Source organism: Nanorana parkeri, unplaced genomic scaffold (genome assembly GCF_000935625.1).
Source record: "Nanorana parkeri isolate BGI_ZX_2015 unplaced genomic scaffold, ASM93562v1 scaffold268, whole genome shotgun sequence".
NCBI lineage: Eukaryota > Metazoa > Chordata > Amphibia > Anura > Dicroglossidae > Nanorana > Nanorana parkeri.
Genome location: NW_017306536.1, coordinates 772,519 through 794,718, shown reverse-complemented (window position 1 = coordinate 794,718; position 22,200 = coordinate 772,519). Strand labels below are relative to the sequence as shown.

At 43.4% G+C, this 22,200-nt stretch overlaps 1 protein-coding gene across 1 annotated transcript in view; it reads left to right on the top strand.

The window, feature by feature from the left end:
- MICALL2 (MICAL like 2) overlaps positions 1-20,332 on the top strand; it is a 92,197-nt gene extending 71,865 nt beyond the window's left edge. Inside the window, exons 12-18 of the mRNA XM_018557107.1 lie at positions 2,952-3,004; positions 5,897-6,020; positions 8,615-8,705; positions 11,386-11,459; positions 13,509-13,623; positions 18,156-18,205; positions 20,194-20,332. Coding sequence (XP_018412609.1) covers positions 2,952-3,004; positions 5,897-6,020; positions 8,615-8,705; positions 11,386-11,459; positions 13,509-13,623; positions 18,156-18,205; positions 20,194-20,294 — 608 coding nt within the window. The 3' untranslated portion in view covers positions 20,295-20,332. The remainder of the gene's footprint in view (positions 1-2,951; positions 3,005-5,896; positions 6,021-8,614; positions 8,706-11,385; positions 11,460-13,508; positions 13,624-18,155; positions 18,206-20,193) is intronic.
- Positions 20,333-22,200: the final 1,868 nt, after the last annotated feature.

Below are 22,200 nucleotides of genomic sequence, written 5' to 3'. Positions count from 1 at the left end.
AAAAAACAATTGGGCGGAGCTAGCGGAGCAATGCCTTTGGCTTGTCTGAGCTGTCTGGCTGCTGTACGGGCTATTGTGAATAGCCCGTACAGCAGCAATTCGGGGCTCCGGCGGCTGAAGAGAGCCAAAGGATCAGCCGAAGCTAAGGCTGGATCCTTCGGCTCCTTTGTGAATAGCCCCTATGTGTTGGGGCAGCAGTGCCTTTGATCTCACAATGCAGATATACAGCTATGAGACTGCAGTCACAGGTGTGTATGAACACATTCATATACGAGAAAGTGACCCAATATTTTTTAGGAGGAACTCTAGACAAAAGGTAAATTTTTCAGGCTACAGCTTAGGCACAATTAACATTTCTAAATTTTCCCTGCAACACTTTTTTTTAGTTCAGCAATGGCAGCCTCTATATTATTCTCAGTACAGTTTTCCTTTAAAGGAGAACTCTAAGCATGGCATAAATTTACAATACCGAGTGTGCATATTTGCATATTTGTTCTTTGATCTTGGCTGCACCTTTGGATAAACAGATAAGAATCCATGTAAGCCTGGACCGGTAGCAGGAAATGACACCTTCTGAGACAGAGCCATATTTCAGCTCAGAACAACCAACTAGCCCTTACACGCAGTGCAGTTTCATCCGCTGTAAGCTCTCCTCTGTCTACAATGACTGTCTACAGCGATGAGAGCTGATATGTAAGTTCAGGTGTAGGTACAGCAATAGCTCACCGTCAAAGGAAGAAACAGCCACAGATCCTGTTCTTATGCAAGATCATCGGTTGTGTTTATTTTACTGGAGTTCTCCTTTACGGTGATTTATTCCAAACATTTCTAACAGATTGGCTTTCCAGTTTTTTTTTTTTTTATGTAGCCATGCATCATGTCGAATATTTTCACACGCATTTTACTTTTATGGTCTGTTTTGGAAGGGTTTAGCTACACATTTTGCCCAGTACAGGGATGTATTGTAAGCTCTCATGAGCACGGCCCTCCTAACCCTATTGAATTGTATTGTAACTCTACTGTCTCCCTTTATATTGTAAGGCCTCATTCACACAGTGGTGCACAACAGTACAGTGCGCACATCCGTGGGGAAACCTGGTGATGCATGTAGCTGTGAGTAGCCACTTGTACAACTTATTTACAGGACGCGGCTGCACGTAGCTACACTTCAGTCTGCGTCCAAGCGTAACTGTGTAAGTTTGGGTCGGCGTGTAGCCACATGGTGCTGTGCCCTATTATTAAAATACACTTAGCTGCATGCAGCACCTGTGCTACCTGGGCGCAGGTTTCTGTACGGCTGTTCATGTCCGTGTGGATGAGGCCTATAGCGCTGAACACACTTGGTCCTATATAAATCCTGTATTATTATAATAACAACAACAATGGTAATAATAACAGTGGAAATAATAACAGTGGTAATAAAAACAATAACAACAGTAATAGTAATAATAACAGTAAATATAATAACAGTAATAATAATAATGTTATCTCTTGTTTCACCCAGGAAGTTGTTAGGGTTACATTTTAAGATACTGCTTGAATTTTTCATCAGAATTTGTTCTCCAGTTTCCTGTTGTGTACTAAGCCATGCTAACAATTACTGAATGCCTTATGTAGCAATTGTCTTTCTGTTTCATAATTCATTCATCAGGATCTGGGTGGTCTGCATGAAGAACAGGTTCCCAAGTCTTATTCACAGAGTTCTTACTCTGTACCAAATTAGTTATTTCAGTCATGAGCCAAAAGGAAACTGTAATCTGCATCTTATCAAATATGCTTCCTGGAATGTTTGCTTTATGATTGCCCCCCATAGTTTATTTCACCAATTTTATACTTTCACAAGCTACGCCAAATGTTACAGATCCTTTGGCGAGCATTCAGCGGCAACTACTGTGTGTGTTATGTATTTAAAGATGAACTCCAGACAGAGATAAAAGAGACAAAGTATTGCAGCTTTGTGTTTATAAATACAAGCAATGTAAAGCTGCTCATACACTAATCATGTGTCTGAATTCCACCATTCACTAAAATGTCTGATTCCTCCATCCACGCTGAACAGCACCGACAGGGGAATTCCCTCCACCGTGCTATTGTATTCTGACAGTGCCGGATGTTCTGCTGTCAAAATACCCAGCTGATTGGCTGTTCGGCTGAGAATATTCCGACCGGCTCCTTCAACAAAAGAAAAGATCAACTTTTGTTGAATAGAGGAGTACCCATGGGGCCACACACTGCATGAATTTCAAGTACTTACGCTGGCAATACACTGCTTGAATTTCGGCCAAGTTTATAATTTTATCAGTATATTGCCAGTATAAGTTTGTACATTTTTACCGGTTATCAGCCCCTTGTAGTCCCCAATGTATCAAAGCTCAGACTGGCACAGGGAAGAAGCAGCACAAGGAGCCGGCCATTTGTCTTGCACTGCTCATCTGCTAACAAAGAACATGCTAAAGGGAGGCGAGAGCAGAGCGACATGGAGATGACCTCATTAGTCTGCAGCTTCTCCTTCACTGTGTACTGACAGACTGGGGGAGGGGCTAACACCAGTAATTCATACATCTACCCAACTTTGAAAAGACCGTTGATTGCATATAGAGAGTGGATTGTACTGCTTACACTTTCAGGCAGGACTGTGCGCTATTTAATTCATATAGGCCAAGGGTGGGCAAACTCCGGACCTATGTCTGTGGTAAAGCTACAAATCCCATCATGCATCTGTCTCTGGGAGTCGTGACTGTGAGAGTCTTGCAATGCCTCATGGGATTTGTAGTTCCACAACAGCTGGAGGGCTGGCATTTGCTCACCCAGATATAGGCAAATGAAGAAAACAAACAGTGACAACAGCATGCAGAAATGATGCCTGACGCATATCAGTCTTCAGATTTATGGTTTTCTATATGAAACCGTAGAAGACAAATTTCAGTAATCCGTGTTTTTCTCTTTTGCAGTGAAATCTAATTCAGGATCAGTGGAGAACAATAATGCGATATCACCAAGCAAGGTTTGTCTATTTATATATACATATATATTTTATATAGAGTTAGGACACTTACTGATATGGCCGCATTTCTAACAAAGGTCTCTTTTATGACATTGTGGTATATATTCCACTCTGTGCCTGCGTTTTACTGCTTATTTATAAAATATAAGAGCACGGTGTGGAGGTTGTGTGTTCTCTGCATAACACTTTGGGATAGGAGCAGGTCACATGACTTGTCACAGGTTTCCTCTTCCCCTTGGAATGAAGGGTGCTTTAACTGCTTCAACGTGCCATGTTTAGGCCATACCACTGCTTGATAAGTGGGCCGCTTAGTCTGTAGTACATACACATTGGATAACGCTATTTTCTGGGCTTTTGTATCATGGTCACATGTCTCGATAATCCAAGTGAATTAACTGATCCATCTTCATGCATTGTGCCTCATCTCACAAAATGGCAGGTTACTTTAAAGTTAACCTCTCAGAGGAATGAGGGAGCTGCTATGTCTGACCTCTTAAATGTTAGGTGCCTGGCTATTATGCTGACACTTTAGGAGTCAATGACCTGGAAGAAGTATGCAAATCAAAAGAGTCAGATTAAGGCAGAACTCCTTATCTGCATACTTGATTTGGACCAGTGGCTCAAAAGCGTTGAAGTAGAATGGAAGTCTCATTTTTGTTTACATATATGTACTTTGCCCTCGGTGCCGTCCAATAATCTTTCTGTTATGTTTGTGTCCATTAAATATTCCAGCTCACACATGGATGATAATTGATCATTACTGAAATAAAGAAGATTGCAAAATAGGGAAAGGTGGCTTAGAATTGAGAATTTTACCTAAATTCGTAGTTAGCGCTAGTGAGCCTCTACATGAAAAAGTGGCCAAATATGTAATTACTTACCTGCGTCTGTGCCGCTCGCTCGCCGCACGGCCGTTCGGCTTCCGAATGGCCGTGCAGGAGGATGATGTGTGCGGGCACATGCGCAGTCCATTTCACCGGAGAGGAGGAGAGAGAGAATAAAAGTGAATGCACATAGCCGGGAGCGTGCATGCGGACAGACACCGTGGGACAGGAAGAGACAGCAGTCCGCGATGGATCAGAGAGCGTCACCAGCGCTGGAGGGACTGTTGGAAATGACTGGAAGGAAGAAGACGATCGCAGCAAGAGACATAAGGTAAGTCCTTACAGCAGAATTAGAATGGGGAAAGAACCAGAGACTTTAATATCACTTTAAATCAAAAGGATCAGCCTGACAGTCCCACAATTAGCCTTCAGGTTTCTATCTAGCCTATTTGTCTCTGACCTATTTTTCTTTTTGTTTTGGGTAGAGTTGGAAAGAGTTAGAACTCCTGCCATGTTTTTATTGCTGTCTTTGTCTCCTCTGGGTGGATTTTCTCTCACTCCTTGTCCTGGTGACCACAAAGGAAAGGGGAGGAATAGCCCCAACATTGATAGACAGCAATTCTTTGAAACAGTTTTAGCCCTTCCTAACTCTGCTAAAAACAAATGCTACGATTGCATTCTCTATCTCTGCTGGAAGACTATTCTCATGTCCTGTGTCAGTGACAACAAAGAATATTAGGAGAAATCTTCCCATTGGGGGTCACAGACTGCAGTAAACTCCTGGTAGAGGGTTTAACCCTTTCTTCTCTATACTAAATTAAAAATAAACATTTTGGCTATAGTTGCATTAACTTGGGCAGGCTTGACAGGTTCTGGTAATGTTGGGGGTCTTTAGCTGGCTGGGTGGCAGTAGAATAGTGACTGCATCCAATCAGCTTGAGGATTCTAGCAGCTAATACAGTAGCAAGCAGGGGAGATTCATCCACTTGCGCTGTTCAGTGTGGATTTGGGAATCAAGTGATTTCTCTCGCTCAGCCCTCGGAGCTGAACAACAGAAATCTTAAAGTGTATGGCCAGCTTTTGAAACAAAATGAATATTACTTGTCACTTGCAAGGAGTCGGGGCCTTCACTAGCGCTAACTACGAATTTAGGTAAAATTCTCAATTCTAAGCCACCTTTCCCTATTTTGCAATCTTCTTTATTTCAGTAATGATCAATTATCATCCATGTGTGAGCTGGAATATTTAATGGACACAAACATAACAGAAAGATTATTGGACGGCACCGAGGGGAAAATGTGATTTTTTTTTCATAATAAATAGAAAAGTTCACTGATTCACAGACAACAAATGAACACATCTTGCACTGATGTTTTTAAAGTGGAACTGAGCTGAAAAAGTGCTTTGTTATAGGGAACATCTATAGGGAACATTATCCTATATAGCACCCAAACCACAGTTAAAACACTTAAAACCATGCCAAAAAAATGACCACCATTGTATTATGGACCCAAATGAGCCCGCTATATGGGAAATTCACATGCTGGTGTTTACAGGTCATACAGAATCTATATAGTATTTTCAGCAGTTAGCATGAAGACTGATTATCTTAAAAGAAGGCATCTGATTGATTATGGCCACACAGGCAGATTTTTTATTTAGTGAAGTCAACCGGGTTTTTAGATACTTGTGCAGTCTGTGTTGTACCAAACTCTCATATCACAAAGTTCAAAAATGTCACCAGCACTCCCGTGATAAAGATCCATTTAGGACACATATTTGTCATACAATGCCAAATTGCATGACAAATATGTCATTAAATGGATCTTTTTCACGTTTGAATTGGAGTGCTGTTGACATTTTTGAACTTTGGGTTATTTCACGGTGCCATCTGTGGTCATTTCAAGCACCCACCTGAACCTTACAGGTTTTCGTCACTACCCGGTAAGGAGTGCAGCAGGATATATCGATACAAAACTCTCCTATCATTCGCACAGCTAGACGATGTGTGTCCTGAGCACTGTTTGTGGACTATTTGTAGGGTGAATAACCTTGTGTCCTCTCACAGCTTCGTCCAGAGTACATCCCAGAAGAGGACATCCAGCGACAACTGTACATCATCGAGCAGGAGCTGGACACCTTGGAGCAGCGAGGAGTAGAGCTGGAGAAGCAGCTGCGCAGCTGTGATGGAGGTATGACATTGAGCCGCTGTACCTGAAACGGACCTCCGCCTGTCCGTGAATCGGGGAGACGATTGATTAGCAAATGCATGAAGAAAATGCTTGTTTCTTCCATCTACACTAACAGCATGAGGGAATTCCCCCTACCTGCCAGCATCCTCCACCACGGCACACACAGCTGAACAGTGACTGCAGTTGATTGGTTGCAGTCACTGTACAGCCCTCCTTCAGCCCAATTCCTTCGACAAAAGTCGATTTGAAGAATCGACTCTTGTTGAACGGAGTGGTACAGGCAGGGCCATATAAGGTTCAAAATGTCAGCAGAGTTTGGCCAGCTTAAGGAGGTTGGGAAATGGGAACCCCTCCAAGGTAAGCCTGCTCTCAATCTCTGTATATATAGTATATGATTTTATTTTTATATTTATATATGATTTTGGGCCACACTTTGCACAAGAACCTTGGCACAGCATTGTGGTTTCACATTTATTTAAATGTGCAACAAAAGTCTCTGTTATGAATCTAAGATGCTGAAAACCATTTAGGCCCCATTCACACCAAGGCATTTTGTCGCAAGTTGCAAAACACCTGTGGCTCAAAAAGTTCCTGAGCTTCTTTGGGGCATTTTTGTGCGCGTTTGGCCCCATAGACTTTAATAGAAAAACGCGCGACCCATATTTTCATGCCCATTTTTACATGTGTTCTCTCATTGACTGCAATGGTTTTGATCTGCCAGTCAAGACACGCATCTTCATATGTGCGTTAGAAGCACGTAAAAATGTGCAGAAAACACGTGAAAACTAGCGAATATGCTTGGCAAAACCGCGCTCAAAAACGTGCAAAAAGGCTGATGCCTATGTGTGAATGCAGCCTTAATAAGTTTTCTGTGCTGACTCGCAGGATGGAATACTGGGGAATTTTTTGTATTGGCTCATTAAACAAACATTTTGGGAAAAAAGTGTTTTGGACCAACTAGCCGTTTGATTTTAATGGATCTATTATTATTATTTCTTTTTCATGTCAATTTTCGGGGATTTGTGGAAGAATATATACACAATTAGGATTGCTGCTGTTGTAGCTTTTACCTAACCGTTGAGATATTTAAGGTTTAGAGATGAATGTTTCTAGGTGTGTGATTGCTGTAGACTGGTGCTTATTGGAGAAGATATTTGTTTGGACATGTGCAACTGATGGGAATTGCTGATAGCAGACAATTTATAATAGTTTTATAAACGGAAAGAGTTTGTGAACAAGTACTGATTGTCTGATTATCTATATCTATTCATTGGAGCTCAGATTTATATATATAATCTACAATACTAGGAAACATTCATCTTTATTTTTACTCCTTGTTTTCTACTCTACTTTGCCATTTCAGTGAATCAAAAAAAAAAGATTCTAAATCCTTTCTGTGTATATTCCATAAATAATGTATGCTGTAGCATCCTGCAGTGTGTAGAGTACCCACACTACTAGCAATGTAGAGCCGGATATTGGGTGAAGAGTGTTATCTTGCCTTATGCTTATGTATGGGCTGCAGCCTGCAGGTGAGATTGTAGTACAGTACCTCTGCCAGCCAGTAAGGATTGGGCCTTGGTTTCCATTTGCTTTACAAGACAGAGTGCACTGATAAGCTTGTGCTCAGGGAGAGGGTCAGGTTGGGGTGCTCTACCTCTCCAGGCCAGTGCAGGCTTGGTTCCTTCTTAAAATTCACTGCATGCTCTGCAGATTTAGTTAAAGTGACACTAAACTCAGGATTTAAAGCCTAAAAAACATTCAAGTACATTAACTATTAACAAAGATGTATCTTATTTGTGTATCACTCGGCTGTAGATCCTCAAATCATCTCTGAATTGGTGCTGACACTGTCCTTCCTTCTGGAGGGTGGCTACTTTTGTTCCCCATGGTCCCTGTGTGTGTTGTGAAGTAGCCTTTGCAACTGGCCAAGCTCTTAGAAAAGCTGGATACTTGGCAATTTCTGAAGAAGCATAAAAGATGAGGCTATCTTTGGGGTAGCATGATCTTGAATTATGTAGGATGTCTTGACATTTTTAAAGGGGGTATGTGAAAGTAGGAATATAGGAGTCACCATTGCTGCCTTGATTTTAAGGCCCCATTTATATGGGACGATTTGGGATTCCTGCTACTGTGGAAGGAATACCAGGTGTCCTTGTTCAGATGCGGTACAAAAAAAATGACCAGGTGACAGCGGCCGCATCTGTAAGCGGCAGTCCGCATGTAATTGTATGTGATGAGATTACACGCAGTTTGGAATAGATCACAGTCGCTGAATGCAACTATCCTGGGAGAGTGATCTATTGCATACTGCATGTAATTGTATCATATACAATTACATTTAGACAGCCGCTTATAGATGCAGCCGCTGTCACCCGTAACTCAAACGGGTACAGTGGCCGCATCTAAACGGGGACACCTAATATCACTGACCTGGAACAAGTATGCAGGGCAGTGGTTCAGGCTTTTGGGACTTTACTGGCTTGCATGCTTACTCCAGGTCATATACAATTTTGGCTAGATCAACTTTGGTAGCTGCTGTGTTGAATAATGAAACACTTGTCATTTTGATCAATCTCTTTTGCTGTAATCAGATGAATCGGAGGATTCTCTTATGGTTGACTGGTTCAAGCTAATCCATGAAAAACAACTTCTTCTGAGACAGGAATCTGAGCTCAATTACATGTAAGTATCAAGCTCTGTTCTACAATTCAGTATTGCTTTCTTGGGAGTCTGCCGAGTTAAAAGCTTTTGATATCTAAATTGTATGCACAGCTGTTTAAAATAGGTATAACTACTGCTCGTATCATCAAGGAAAATGAATTAAAGTGAAATGATGTAAGCAACAAACTGTTTTTATCGATTGTTTTCCTGGAACCTGCTGCATTATGTCAATATTAGCAGTGAGACTTTCTAAAGCCTAGCTCCCGGGTTTTTTTTTCAGTGTTGGTTGTGCTTGCTGTGTGAAATAAAAGATTAGGATATAATCGGGGGCGTAACTAGAAATCACAGGGCCCCATAGCAAAATTTTGTATGGGGCCCCGTGATTGCCAGTTATGCCGCTTGCAGAGCCCACCTGAGAGTGATCCTGCAGAGCCCACCATAGACTCTCTATAGTGGGCTCTGCAGGGTCTCAGGTGGGCTGCACACCGCTTACCTGTCAGCGCTGTCCGCCTCTGTGGTCGCCGGGCCCCGCCTCCGCCGTCCCCCGCCTCCTCTTCTATGGACGGCCCCGCCTGCTCTGGTCGCTGGCCAGTGATGTAAGAGGAGGCAGGGATGCTCTTAGGCGGGCCCCGCCTCCTTCACTGCGAACGCTTCACTGTGAACGCTGGCCTCTTCTGCACCAGCTGCTGGCTGTCACTGATGCAGTGATCTTCACAGCCGCTGCTGAGCTGTGTCAGTGACAGCCCGCACCCTTTCATGCTATAGCGACCCAGGCAGCCCACACGGCATCAGAGGGATGCCCTGGCAGGGCCCCCCTGTGCCCGAGCCCCATATCGGCCGCCTGGGTCGCTATGAAGATTGTTACGCCACTGGATATAATACTTACCATATCCACGCAGCTGTATCCACTTAACCTGTTTGTAGGATATGCTCTGTGTTGAATGACGCCCACAGTCATTCAACTTCTTCTTGTGAGCCAAGGCTGTCATGGACACACCCCCTGGCCTCAGTGTCTTCCTGCAGCCTGTGCTCACAGTGTTCCAGCATACAACAGTGCTCAGGCGTCACAATGTTTGAGTGGCGTTGTATGCAGCATTGAAGGCCACCCACGGCCCAATGCTGGAGAGAAAAAAGAGTGACAGCTCTCTATAAGAGAGTGCATGGAAGACGCATTTAATTAAGAAATGTATGTTTTAAATGATTAAAATTTAGGTGAAGGGAAGGTGTGGGAAAGGAAAGGGACTGAACTCACTCAGGAATAAAATCTTAAAAATGCATTCAAGTACCCTAACTATTAACAAAAATGTATTTTATTTGTGTATCACTTGGCTGTAGATCCTCATATCATCTCTGAATTGGTGCTGACACTGTCCTTCCTTCTGGAGGGGGGCTACTATTGTTCCCCATGGTCCCTGTGTGTGTTGTAAAGTAGCCACACCTCCAAGCTCAGTAGAATGATGGACTACAAACTCACATTTAGTTTACTCATTTGTATTAAGATTATAGTCTATTTGAAATGTTAGAGTCCACTCTCAGATCTGTTACTCTGCTCAGTGGGCAGGAACAATAGCCAGCCTTTTATTGGCTACTGCAATTTTAAATAACCAGTACCAGGCTGCCTATTAAAACCCCACCCACTGAGCAGAGAAGCGGACCTGAGAGAGAAAGTTCTCTCTCAGGTCGGTCCCTCTGCTTGGTGGGTGGGGTTTCAATAGCCAACCTGCTATTGGCAATTTCAAATTGCAGTAGCCAATAGCAGGCTAGTTATTGAAATTCCACCTACTGAGCAGAGGAGCTGACCTGAGAGAGAAAGTTCTTCTGCTCAGTAGGCGGGCACAGTAGCCAGTCTGTTACTGGCTATTGCAGTTTAAAATAGCCAGTAGCAGGTTGACTATTTCTCCCCATTATTTACATTCTGCTGTCGATCTGCGGAATCTAGATGTAGAGATGTAAACAAATAATTTTGTTGGGTGACTTAATAAATTCAGTTGCTAACAAAAAATGTTAGTGTACTGTACGCCAAGCAACCAACATATTTTAAATGGCCACCGGCAAATAAAAAAGAATCGAGGACATTGCCCTCAAATTTGTTTTTGCCGGTTGCTTGAATGCCGGATATTGGGGAGTTTACTGTATATGGTCATTGATTGGAGGCATAAGTCTCACTGTTAGATTTAAGTATAATATTATTGCATTCTATTGTTGTTTTGCTGAGCAAGCACTTGGAGCCTCATATATTTTCTATATTAGGAATCTAACAGAACAGGCAGAACATTAGAAGATAAAATGCCAAATTGATATTGGAAACCACTGGAAATTCCAGGATCTGTACATTATGTAATGATCACTATACTTGTAGGCATGCACCTCTATAAAGCAGGTCTGCAAAGTGGCCTAAGGCTGTGTGCTGTGCAATGCCAGCCACTTGTGCAAGCCTGGACTAGAAGGATTTCATTACAGAGTGTTGTTTTGTTTAGGGATTGTTTGGTTTATGTAATACTCATGAAATGCCTATCTAGTGTAACAGTGTGTTGGTGCTTCTACAACGGCTCTGGAAATCAGCAGTAGGAAGGGAGTGTATGTTTGTTGGCAGGCATCGGGCTTGGTAAACGAGCACTGATTAAAAGAAAGTAGCTTGGCTGACTCTTAACATTTGCATGAAAATCAACAGACTCCTAATGGTTTCGTCAATGTTTTCCAGATCCAAGCAGCAGCTTCTGGAGGACCAACAGCAGAACGTGGAGACTGAGCTACGTAATCTAATGAGCAAGCCAGGTGAGACTAAAGCAACATGGATCTGGCATGGCCTAAAGCAGGGGTAGCCAAACTCCGGCCCTTCAGCTGTGGTGAAACTATAAATCCCATGATGCATCTCTCTCTGGGAGTCATGTCTGTGGCTGTGAGAATCATGTAATGCCTCATGGTATTTGTAGTCCCACCACAGCTGGAGGGCCGGAGTTTGGCTACCCCTGGCCTAAAGGAACATACATGGGCTTGTGAGTCACAGTAGTGAAGTATAGCGAGGAGGCATGGGTTATGCTAGAAGCCCAGGAGCTCAGCCATGACCTGATATACTGAACAGCCACACAATGGAAAAGAATTAGTGACATGGGTGTGTCTCACAGCAGAAGACTGAAAAGAAAGACAAATTAGGTTCAGAATTCCGGAAAACCGGTCACCAGCACCACACCTGCATCACACAGCGGCGGCTGCATTGTTTAGTTGGCAGTAGTTTAATCCTATGATCTGTAATGCTTTCTGATTTGATTGTCCTACTTTAAATGAGTGTAACTTTTATTGCTTAGATACTGGGTAAGTATGTATAACAGTAGAGTATCAAACAATAGAGTTCTTTGCATTCCCCTTAGCTATAGGTTCTTTTATTTGATGTTATTATGCTGGGAGACAGTATATGTTAGGCAGTGCGCAAGACAGGGGAAGGGGACAACTTCCCAACTGGTAGTTACAGTGTTAGCTTGAAATGTGACCTTAGGGCATTGGGATCCACTTGTGGTACTTTTAGTACTGGTAAAAGTTAGCTGCGGAACGCTTTCCAGGTTTAGAGCCATTGGCATCGCCTCAACGCTTGCCCTGTTTCTCAAGACTCACTCTCTTGAGTATGCCAGTTGTGCTGAGCATCATTATTATACAGGATTTATATAGCGCCAACAGTTTGCGCAGCATTTACAATATAAGGAAGACATTACAATCGCAATACAATTCAAGACAATATGGTAAGGAGGGCCCTGCCTGTTAGGGCATTGGGAGCTACCTCATTATTTGCACTGTTGGGCACATTATGAATTTCCCGCTACCCCCTCATCAGGGCCTCCACTGCAGTCACTGAAGATTTTGTGGCCCAATTCACCCAGTTCCCCACAGATACTGGCCACAGAGGTTCTAAGCATGCTTCTGTGCCTTCACTTGCAGAGTCATTCTTTGATCTTCCCAAAGCCTTAGAACAGTCCCCACGGTCTATTTTTGATGAGTGTTCCATAGTCTACTGTCCTTTATTTAGATTTTTTCAATACAGTATGCATTACCTTGCATTTGGAGGATCTGCTTGCTGTCTCCAGCCTTGGGTCTTTCAGAGCTTTTACAGCTGCAAAAACCTTTCCATTACTCCCGCTTCAAGGTATTCCACTACGCAGGCTGGAAGTATCCTAAAGGGTCCTGGACTCTATCTGAGCGTGTGTTAGAACTGTTCCCTTCAGAGAGGGAATTTGTTAAATGGTGGTCTATAACTATCATGTATCTGCCAGTGACCCACCTTAGGAAAACCATTAGACAAGGAGAGGGCATGCTTACCTTTAAAGATCCTACTGACCGACAAGTACTGCCCTCCACCTTGTGTTGGCTATAAATCTAATCTTTCAAACCATGGCAGAATGGGTTTGATTCCTTTTAAAGGATGTTAAACAAAATAGGATTTTTGTACTCATTGTAAAATCCATTTCTTGGAATCTATTGAGAGATCCAGATCCCACTCCATTGTATTTACGATCATGCTCTTGGTAGTGTTGCTACAAATTGAGGCATGCTGGGTTAAGGAGGGATTATCTTAGGTTGACCTATAGATTTGTTTGCCAGTGTGCAGTCTTCCTGTAGGCAGCAATATAACCCGATAATATATTACTTACCGTGTCTCTTAATGGACTCCAAGAAAGCAATTTTACGTTGAGTACAAAAATCTTCTTATTTTCATCTGCCTCATTTACATTATGATCTGCATCTCATTTATGTGACTAATAATCTTTCTATGGCCAGCATTAGGGTATGCCTGGCCTCCTGTATCCTTTGCTGACTCTTCTGTGTCTTTTTCAGAGCATCAGAAATCTGAAAGGGAAAAAAAGAGGGAAAGTGAACTTCTGAACAAATTAGTGCTCATTGTGAATGATCGCAGCGAGATTGTTGAATGCTTGGATGAAGATCGACTACGGTGAGTTTCCTCAACCTGCATTACAATGCACTCTCCAATTGGTATAGCTGGTAACCCTAAGGGCAAGCGTGTGCTTGGCAGTCATCACAGCCATTATGGTAAAACTATTTTCTGTTCTTTGCCTCCACCAACAGACTGATGTAAGGGTGGAGCAGAGTGTGAAATTAGACCCGGTCTACTACTGAGCTCGGCCAGCTCTACACTTGGTACTGGTGGCGCTGTTTTACAGTAATCTGACATTTAGTGGTAATGTTGTTGGATTCATTGTTATTGAGTCTCATTACACCTTAAAGAAGGTCCTTACTTGTGTGCAGATTAATCAGTATTCAAACTGAAATAAATTGTCAATTTATTGGCTAGCAAAAGTACAACTGATATTGTCAGAGATCATATTTGGTAATCTAAAATATAACTCTCTGCTTACCAGGAAGACTAATATGATATATAACAGGGGTAGGCAACCTCGGCACTCCAACTGTGCTAAAGCTACTAATCCCATCTTGTCTATGGGAGTCATGCTTGTCAGAGTCTTGCAATGCTTTTTGGGACTTGTGGTTTCACAACACCTGGAGCACCGTGGTTGTCTACCCCTGATATATAACATTCACCTCACAATGTTGATAAACCTAGATGAACTTGCGTAGACATATGGTTTTATTTACATTCATTTATTTCCTACGGTAAGAAGCGTGGTACAAAATGCAGTAAATTACAGTGACCAAGTTGAACTTGATGGACATGTGTCTTTTTTCAACCTGACTAACTATGTAACCAGTCACCAATCTTTTGTTGCTCCTCTGGAAGCTCTGCATAGATGACTGTGAATTCTAATTGCTTTTTTTATGGGTTATGGCAGTCCGTCATAGCTCATTGCACTGCTTTACTAGGGAAAAAAACCTATACGGACATCTGAAGCCTGGTAATTAAAAGCTGTAGGCAGGGCTGGATTTTCCAATAGGCATAGTAGATCTCTGCCTATAGGCTTCCTTTTTTTAAGGGGCATCTGAATTTGAAAGCATGACTATATGACTACTGGCTGCCATTAGATGGCCCATGGAAAGTCTGTTTGATGCTCACTGTCATTGTGATCTGCACTGCCCCGCCAAATCAATACCTCTGTGCAGTAGCAGCCACTTCTGGGCAGTCAGGAAAGGCAAGTGAGAAGTGACATAGATGGCTCTCGCTCCACTAGATCAGCATGCCGGACTGTCTGTTATTCCGCACAGTGAGCCTTCTTGTTGGATCATGTGATGGTGGCTGATGTCCTTTGAGTGCATTTGACCATTAAGTCGTATCGCTGCAGCTGAAGCGGATCCCGACAATTATGCCGGTATCCGCCAGCTGCATGACTGACAGCTGGCTCTGCCTATCTAGAGGCAGAGCCAGCTGTACCCGCCCCCTCCCCCATCCGTTCCTCCAGTCAGCGCTAGCGGATCGGAGCGTGGTGGGGAAATCCAGCCCCTCCCCTGTCACGGCAGAGACAGCGGTGACAGGATCGAGAGGTGAGCGAACGCCGGTATGTGTTCACTCACCTCCCGATCTACTGAGCCGACCTGTGACAGTCTCATTGTCACATGTCGGCTAGAACTATGAGGTGAGTGAAAAGCACTCAGCTCATAGTTCTCCTTTAAGGATTAGAACAAAAGGGAAGGAAGACAATTAGATGGGGAATGACAAAGACAAATTCTGGTTATGGTATTTGAACCTATTCAAATCATAAAGTACATTAAATAAGTGAGAACTATAAGATGTATCGCATATTATGATACAATTTAAAAGTAAATGAAAATTCATTGGATCGATAAATTAACACAGTATGAATCTGAGGCCTTAAAGTTCAACCAGCTTGCCCAGATTTTATAGAAAGAGGCATAATCATCCCAATTCGAATACAACAATTCTTCTAGAAGTCTAGTAGAGTCTAATTTTACAAACCAGTTGGATATTGAGGGTATTCGAGTTGTCCTCTGGGTATTAGTGACTTCCAGGTTTTGCTCAGCATCTTCACAGTGATCTGTCCTCCATAGAAAGACTTAGGACTGACATTTGAGGATTTAATGTGTTTCTCTCATTAACATTTGAATACAGAAGCCAGGGTTGTAATACTTTAACCCCTCACAGCCCCTCGTAATGCTACAAAGAAGGAGAAGCAAGTAGGAATTTTAACGCTTAAGAAGTCCTAACCCAAGCAATTTAAACTGCAAGAAGCATTTTAAAATGTTTATTTTTTTAGCTCATGCAATGGGAATGTAAGCATGTAACACAATATCAAATAGGTGTTGTCCAAATTTGACTGTGGAATTAGAAATACACTTTAAAGTGTATTTCCACTTTTGCAGTCAGATTTAGGAAAACCCCTCCATATGTTCGTTATGTGTTCCTATTCACACAGCATACTGAAAAATAAATTTTATGAAAAAGTTTTTCATTCTGCAAGTGAGCTAGTTTCTCTTTCAGTTTATCTATGACCTTCTGAATTGTTATTTACCAGCATAATAAGAAGTGACCAGTAAAACCGGAATGGCAAGTTATCTTGCACATCTCTTGTCATGTCTTGTATCCTATTATAGTACATTTCTGAGGAATGGCTGACTGAATTATTGGGGCCAATTTAGTAAAGCAATAAATCCTTAATTGGCTGAGTGACCCTGTTTAAACTCGTGTGCAGAGGAAGTTAAAAGAGCAGGAATTGGCTTTGCATATGATGGGATGATCAGATTGAATAGAGCGTCACTGAGCGATGTGAAAAATGTACTTCTAAGTAAATCAGCCTCGTTGCATGATATTATCAGTCAGGCTTTTGGTTGATCTGTTTTCATCTGAGAAACAAAAAATGAGCTTGCAGCATTTAGATGAATGTTATATAAACTGTAAATATAAGCTATGTCCCCGTGGCCTCCATATAAAATGATTGGCACCTCTGCACAGCTATATTGTATCATGTGCCCTTTAGCAAATTCTAAGTAGCATCTTTCAGGGCCTGTTCACACGACGCCCGTTTTGTGTGCTGACCGGCTCCGTACGCTGCTGCACTCAAAATGCATCCCAATGTATCCCTATGTGTTTTATGGGCTCCAGTTCTCACGTGCGCAGTCTGTTCAGCTTACGACAGAAAAAATACTGCATGTCACATTTGGTCAGGTCCGGAAACGGTCCAAAAACGCAAACGCGGCAAAAACGCGTCAAAAACGCACTGCAGCTAACATACTAACAGCCCCACTCCAGTAAAAAAAATTATTTTCACTTGAACGCATCAAAAACGCGGCAAAAATGCACTGCATCAGTCTGCAGATCCACACCTGATCAGGACCTGATATCATGTGAACAGGCCCTCAGGGTACTTTGTCAAAGTTCACTCCAGCATATTGAACATATGTATTTATTAGGGATGCACCGATACTGTTTTTTTGATATTGAGTACGAGTACCGATATTATGGTTTTGGTACCCGCTGATACCGAGTACCGATACTTCCGCTGGCATGCAGCTGGCTTCCCGGGTAATCAGGAAGTCGGGCGAGGGTAATGACATGCCGCCGGTTTACTGTTTGCTTGGGAAGCCGGCTCCATGTTGTTGGCCGGTTCGATTGTGATTGGCCGGGAAACCGGCTCCCCAGCCTATTAGTATCGAGCCGGCTTCCCGGCCAATCAGGAAACCGGGCGGCGAGGAATGACCCGTCTACCAACTTCCTGATTGGCCGGGAAGCTGGCTCCATGCTGATTGGCTAGAAAGCTGGCTTTCCAGCCAATCTGCATCTAGCCAGCTGTTCGGCCGGCTCCATGATGATTGGCCTGGAGAGCCAGCTTTGTAGCCAATCAGCAAGGAGCCAGCTGTTCGGCTGGAAACCCAGCTTCTCAGCCACTTAGCATGGAACAGGCTTCCTGGCTAATCGGGAAATTGGGAGGCTGGTCATTACCCGCAGCCCGCCTTCCTGATTGCCAAGAAAGCCGGTTCCATGTTCCTCTACACCACTGCTGGACAGAGGAACCATGTTCATCTACGGCACTGCCGGTCATGAGAAATCTTCCTCTGACCAGAAGTTCCAGGACTGGGGAAGGTATCGGAGTGTTTGGGCAAGTATGAGTACTCGCCCAAATACTCGGTATTGGCACCAATACTGATACTAGTATCGGTATTGGTGCATCCCTAGTATTTTTTTTTTTTTTAACAGAAAAATGTGTATACATACCTTTTCCCCAAGGCCCTTCTTGCTCTTCTCCAGTCATAGCAGCCTTCTCCAGTCATTCATGTAATGACACGAGCAGCGTTCTGCGCTGCAGTTCTATAAGCCCGGAGTAGTGTGATGATGCACCTCCAGGGGTCAGGTTCATGACGACCTGGGCGTAGAGGAAGTGGGTTGAATGAGGAGCTCCATCTAGTGGTGTAAAGGATTTTCTGCAGGGGGCACTACCAGCCTGAAGGTGAGTATTGCCAACATAGCTGATTTTTTCTTTCAACCACTCAATACTTTAATGCTTTATCTTGCACTAGAAGGTAAAATGACTGGATGGTGATTTGCTTGTTTTGTTACAGGGAAAAGGAAGAGGATGAAGTCATGGAGAATATGATCAAAAAACATTCAGGTGAGTGTTTTATACCTGCTAGTCATTAACTAGAAGAGGGCTCTTCTGCCCATGAGGCCACTTAGGGTGACAACCTCAGGAGCTAATTATGGAGGCATAGTAGGGTGTTGCATTGGGGCTGGAGTGTCTTGGAAGACACTCCTTCCTCAGTGTATGTTCAACCCCCAGACTGCACATCCTCATTGACTGTCATGGTGCAGACAGCCCGTAAGTCTGTATTGCCAAGGGAGGGGTGCAAAGATGGCGAACTCAGGCATTGCCCTGATTAAAGGCCTTATGTTAGTGTATAATGTATTTGTTTAAAGTGACACTAAACTCAGGATTTGAATTTTAAAAATACATTCAACTACATTAACTATTAACAGAAATGTATCTGATTTGTGTATCACTCGGCTGTAGATCCTCAAATCATCTCTGAATTGGCGCCTTCTGGAGGGTGGCTACTTTTGTTCCCCTTGATCCCTGTGTGTGTTGTAAAGTAGCCACAACTCCAAGCTCACTCCTGTGATAGACTACAATCTCAATACAAATTAGGAAACTAAACATGAGATTGTAGTCCATCAGCAAGCTTGGAGTAGTGACTATGTTACATCACACACAGGGACCACGAGAACAAAAGTAGTCACCTGTCAGAAGGAAGGACAGCAATTCAGAGATGATTTGAGGATCTACAGCCGAGTGATACACAAATAAGATACATTTTTGTTAATAATGAAGGTTCTTGAATGCATTTTTAAGGTCTAACTCCTGAGTTTAGTGTCCCTTTAAGGCCTCATTCCTTTTTGGAATTTATGTTTACATGCTAGCTTACTGGACCATACTAACACTACAGATGCTCTCTATAAATGCTGGTTACGAGTCTGCTAATAATCAAGCACACTACTTATTTTATTTCATGATCATTTCCTCTAATAATGTTCTATTCACAAACATTAACATTATAATGTCACTCAGCGTCCGCTCACACATATAGCAGTGACCTGCGTTGTACTGCACCGGATCAATGCAGGTTACCGCAAGGACACATGGAACACAATGGTTTTCTATGTGTCCCATTCACACCACAATGCAGTGGGTGGTGCCCTGCATTTTTTTGCAGCGCACTGCGTCTCACCACAGATCGCTGCACAGTAAATCAGACGGTACCATGCAGGGACCTTGAGTGTACACATTGTACAGCAGATAAGAATCTGCTTGCCATTAGAGCCTACTTACTAATATAATGCTGATTGCTTTCCGTGCACAACCCATTCGGTGTAACAGAAAGCAGCTTTCAGTAGGTTAGAGTGGATAGTAGAGATAATTAGAGATTTTTGATAGGTTGTCATTAGTTTTGCTTTATTAAAGATTAGACTAATATACCTCAGGGGCAGTGGCGTAACAATAGCCATAGCAACCCAGGCGGCCGCTATGGGGCCGGGGCACAGGGGGGCCCGGCCAGGACACCCCCCTGATGCCGTGCGGGCCGCCTGGGTCGCTATGAGTTCGAACGCGCCGCTGTTCAGATCACCGTGATCCTCACCTGAGGGTGACCCTGCAGAGCCCTCCATAGAGAGTCTATGGTGGGCTCTGCAGGGTCACCCTCAGGTGAGCTATGTGGGCTCTTCAAGGGGTGTAACTAGAAATCACAGGGCCCCATACAAAATTTTGCTATGGGGCCCTGTGATTTCTAGTTACGCCCCTGCTCAGGGGTGGTATTATTATACTATTGAAATATATTCTCCTCCTATATATTCTTTATCCAGTGCCTCTAGGTTGATATACTGGTGGGGCTTGCTTCATCATGTGTGGCCTAGTGGTAGGAAGGGTCACTATAGTGACCCAGACAAATGGGGTATTTCATTGGTCCTGCAGGTTGGGTATGGGCCTAACATATCCATTCTATCAAAAAGGCAATTATTCCTTAAGGAAATAGATGGATATGGCACACCGGTCCCTCATGGACTCTTGCGTTGTCAAGTAACATTCAAATCTCTTCTTCCCTTCAGATCCTCAGCCGAGGCAAACCACTCCAGAGCCGAACCTGAAGAGAAGATCCCGCTTCAGCTTTTCAGGCTGGCTAAGACCAAAGGATAAAAACAAAACTTAAGAGGGATCATGTTGGACACAATCAGTGATGTGCAATAATACAAGTTATTTTTTTAATGAAAACACTGGATCACAGTTGACACTACGACATACAGTATACTACCCTGAGCTATCTCCTGGAAATGACTGGAGCCTCTAGCTCATTGACCCTTCACTGGACACTTTTAATATGACAACTGTGAACACGCCACGTGGAAGAACATTTGAAATGATGGTGCACTGGACCAAAAGAACCGAAAAAGCCTTAAAGTGAACCTATGCTTTGTCTACGCAGGGCAAAGTAACACACTCAGTTTAATTCTGTCTCCTGCAGCAGTTTATATTTCCCTTCCCTGTAACCCTCTGCCACTCAAGGAGCAAGGAGAAAAAACCCCATGTAGACTCCAACTCCATGCTACCCGTAGCTTACACAGGATGGAGGATTCTTTCCCTCGTCTATGTGACATCGCTTGCTGCCTTAGTGAAGCGGATTGAGTCACATGATCTGCCATACCCAAAGTACCCGAGAGCAAAGGGAAGATATGTGCTGCTGCAGGGTTGGCATTAAACTGAACATGTTTCTTTGGTCTGCATTTTGCCTGATTTGGGAAGTTTGCACCTGGTGCTGTGCTGATGTGCCTTAAAGACTGTACTTCCTGCTGTCAAGTGCCTGATGCTTTTGGTGTATATATGTTTGAATGCAGTGCTGTATCTACCAAACTTTCAGAGAACTCTAAAACGTCTGAGCAAAGTGATCAGGAATTCCTCAGCTACTTCTCTGTGAAGATCGGCATTCATTCTCCTTAAAGTGAATCAATCAAGACAGAAATATGGGAGCAGTGACTGCTGCTTTGATTTTTAGGCTCCAATGCTGTTTTCCGTATCCGTACTTCTCTACTTGGACAACCAATGATGTGCTTTTCAGGTGACTGACACCAGATATGCACATGCTTGATCTAGGTCTGCCAAAGAGTGAAAGCAAGCATATAGATGACATCTCCCAAGCCTGTACCTTCTCCAAATAATCTAGCAGTTACAGCTCCCATATTGTCATTCCTCATTATTTGTGCCTCCTAAATCATTGTACTATGTGTGTGTGAATAGTCACATCCCTGCTGAAGTAGATGAAAGTCCAGGGACCCGGTCACACAGAGGACTCCTACAATTCCTGAGAACTTCTCAGCTCTGTGACACTGATTTCCTGTGTTCCTTTTCCAGGGAGTGAATGCAGTTTTGTGCACTTTTTGAAAGAAGCCATTGTGTATTTCATTTTGTATTTGAAGACAGTTTGTCTTTTGAATAAACCTAGTATTTAATAATGCTGCTTGTGTTTTATACTGATGATATAGCCAGAGCTGGATCATCCAAAAAGGCAACCTAGGCAGGAGCCCCATCATAAATTGTGACTGGTAAAGGTCGGTGACCGCCCGGTCACTGTGCTGGGAGTGCAGCCAGAGTGAGGCCCCGTTCACACTGAGCGATTTATCTCGCGGTAATTCCCGCGATATCGCGGCTATTTACCGTGCGATATCGCTCTCCAATGCTTGGCAATGGGGCAAAGGGTCCTGCTGTCGCGGGTCGTGCGTCGCTACAGCAGGACCCTTTTTGGAGCGGATTTTGCCGCGATTCAATGCTTTTCAATGCAAGCATTTGCACGACATCGTGCGACAAACCGCGCAAAATGCAAATCGCGAGACAAACGTGCGATTTGCGAATCGCGCAGTGTGAATGGGGCCTGAGGGCTCACCCGCTGGGGTGATGTATATATGTGTTAAAGGAATGGGGAGGAGCAAACTGCTACCTTGCCTAGTGCCCCATTCTTCCTCAGTCCATCTATGGTAATAGATGTCATCTATGCAAACTATCTGCATTCGGGGCATATGATCATACGCATGTGTGAGTCTGCGAAAGTACTATCATACAGCTGA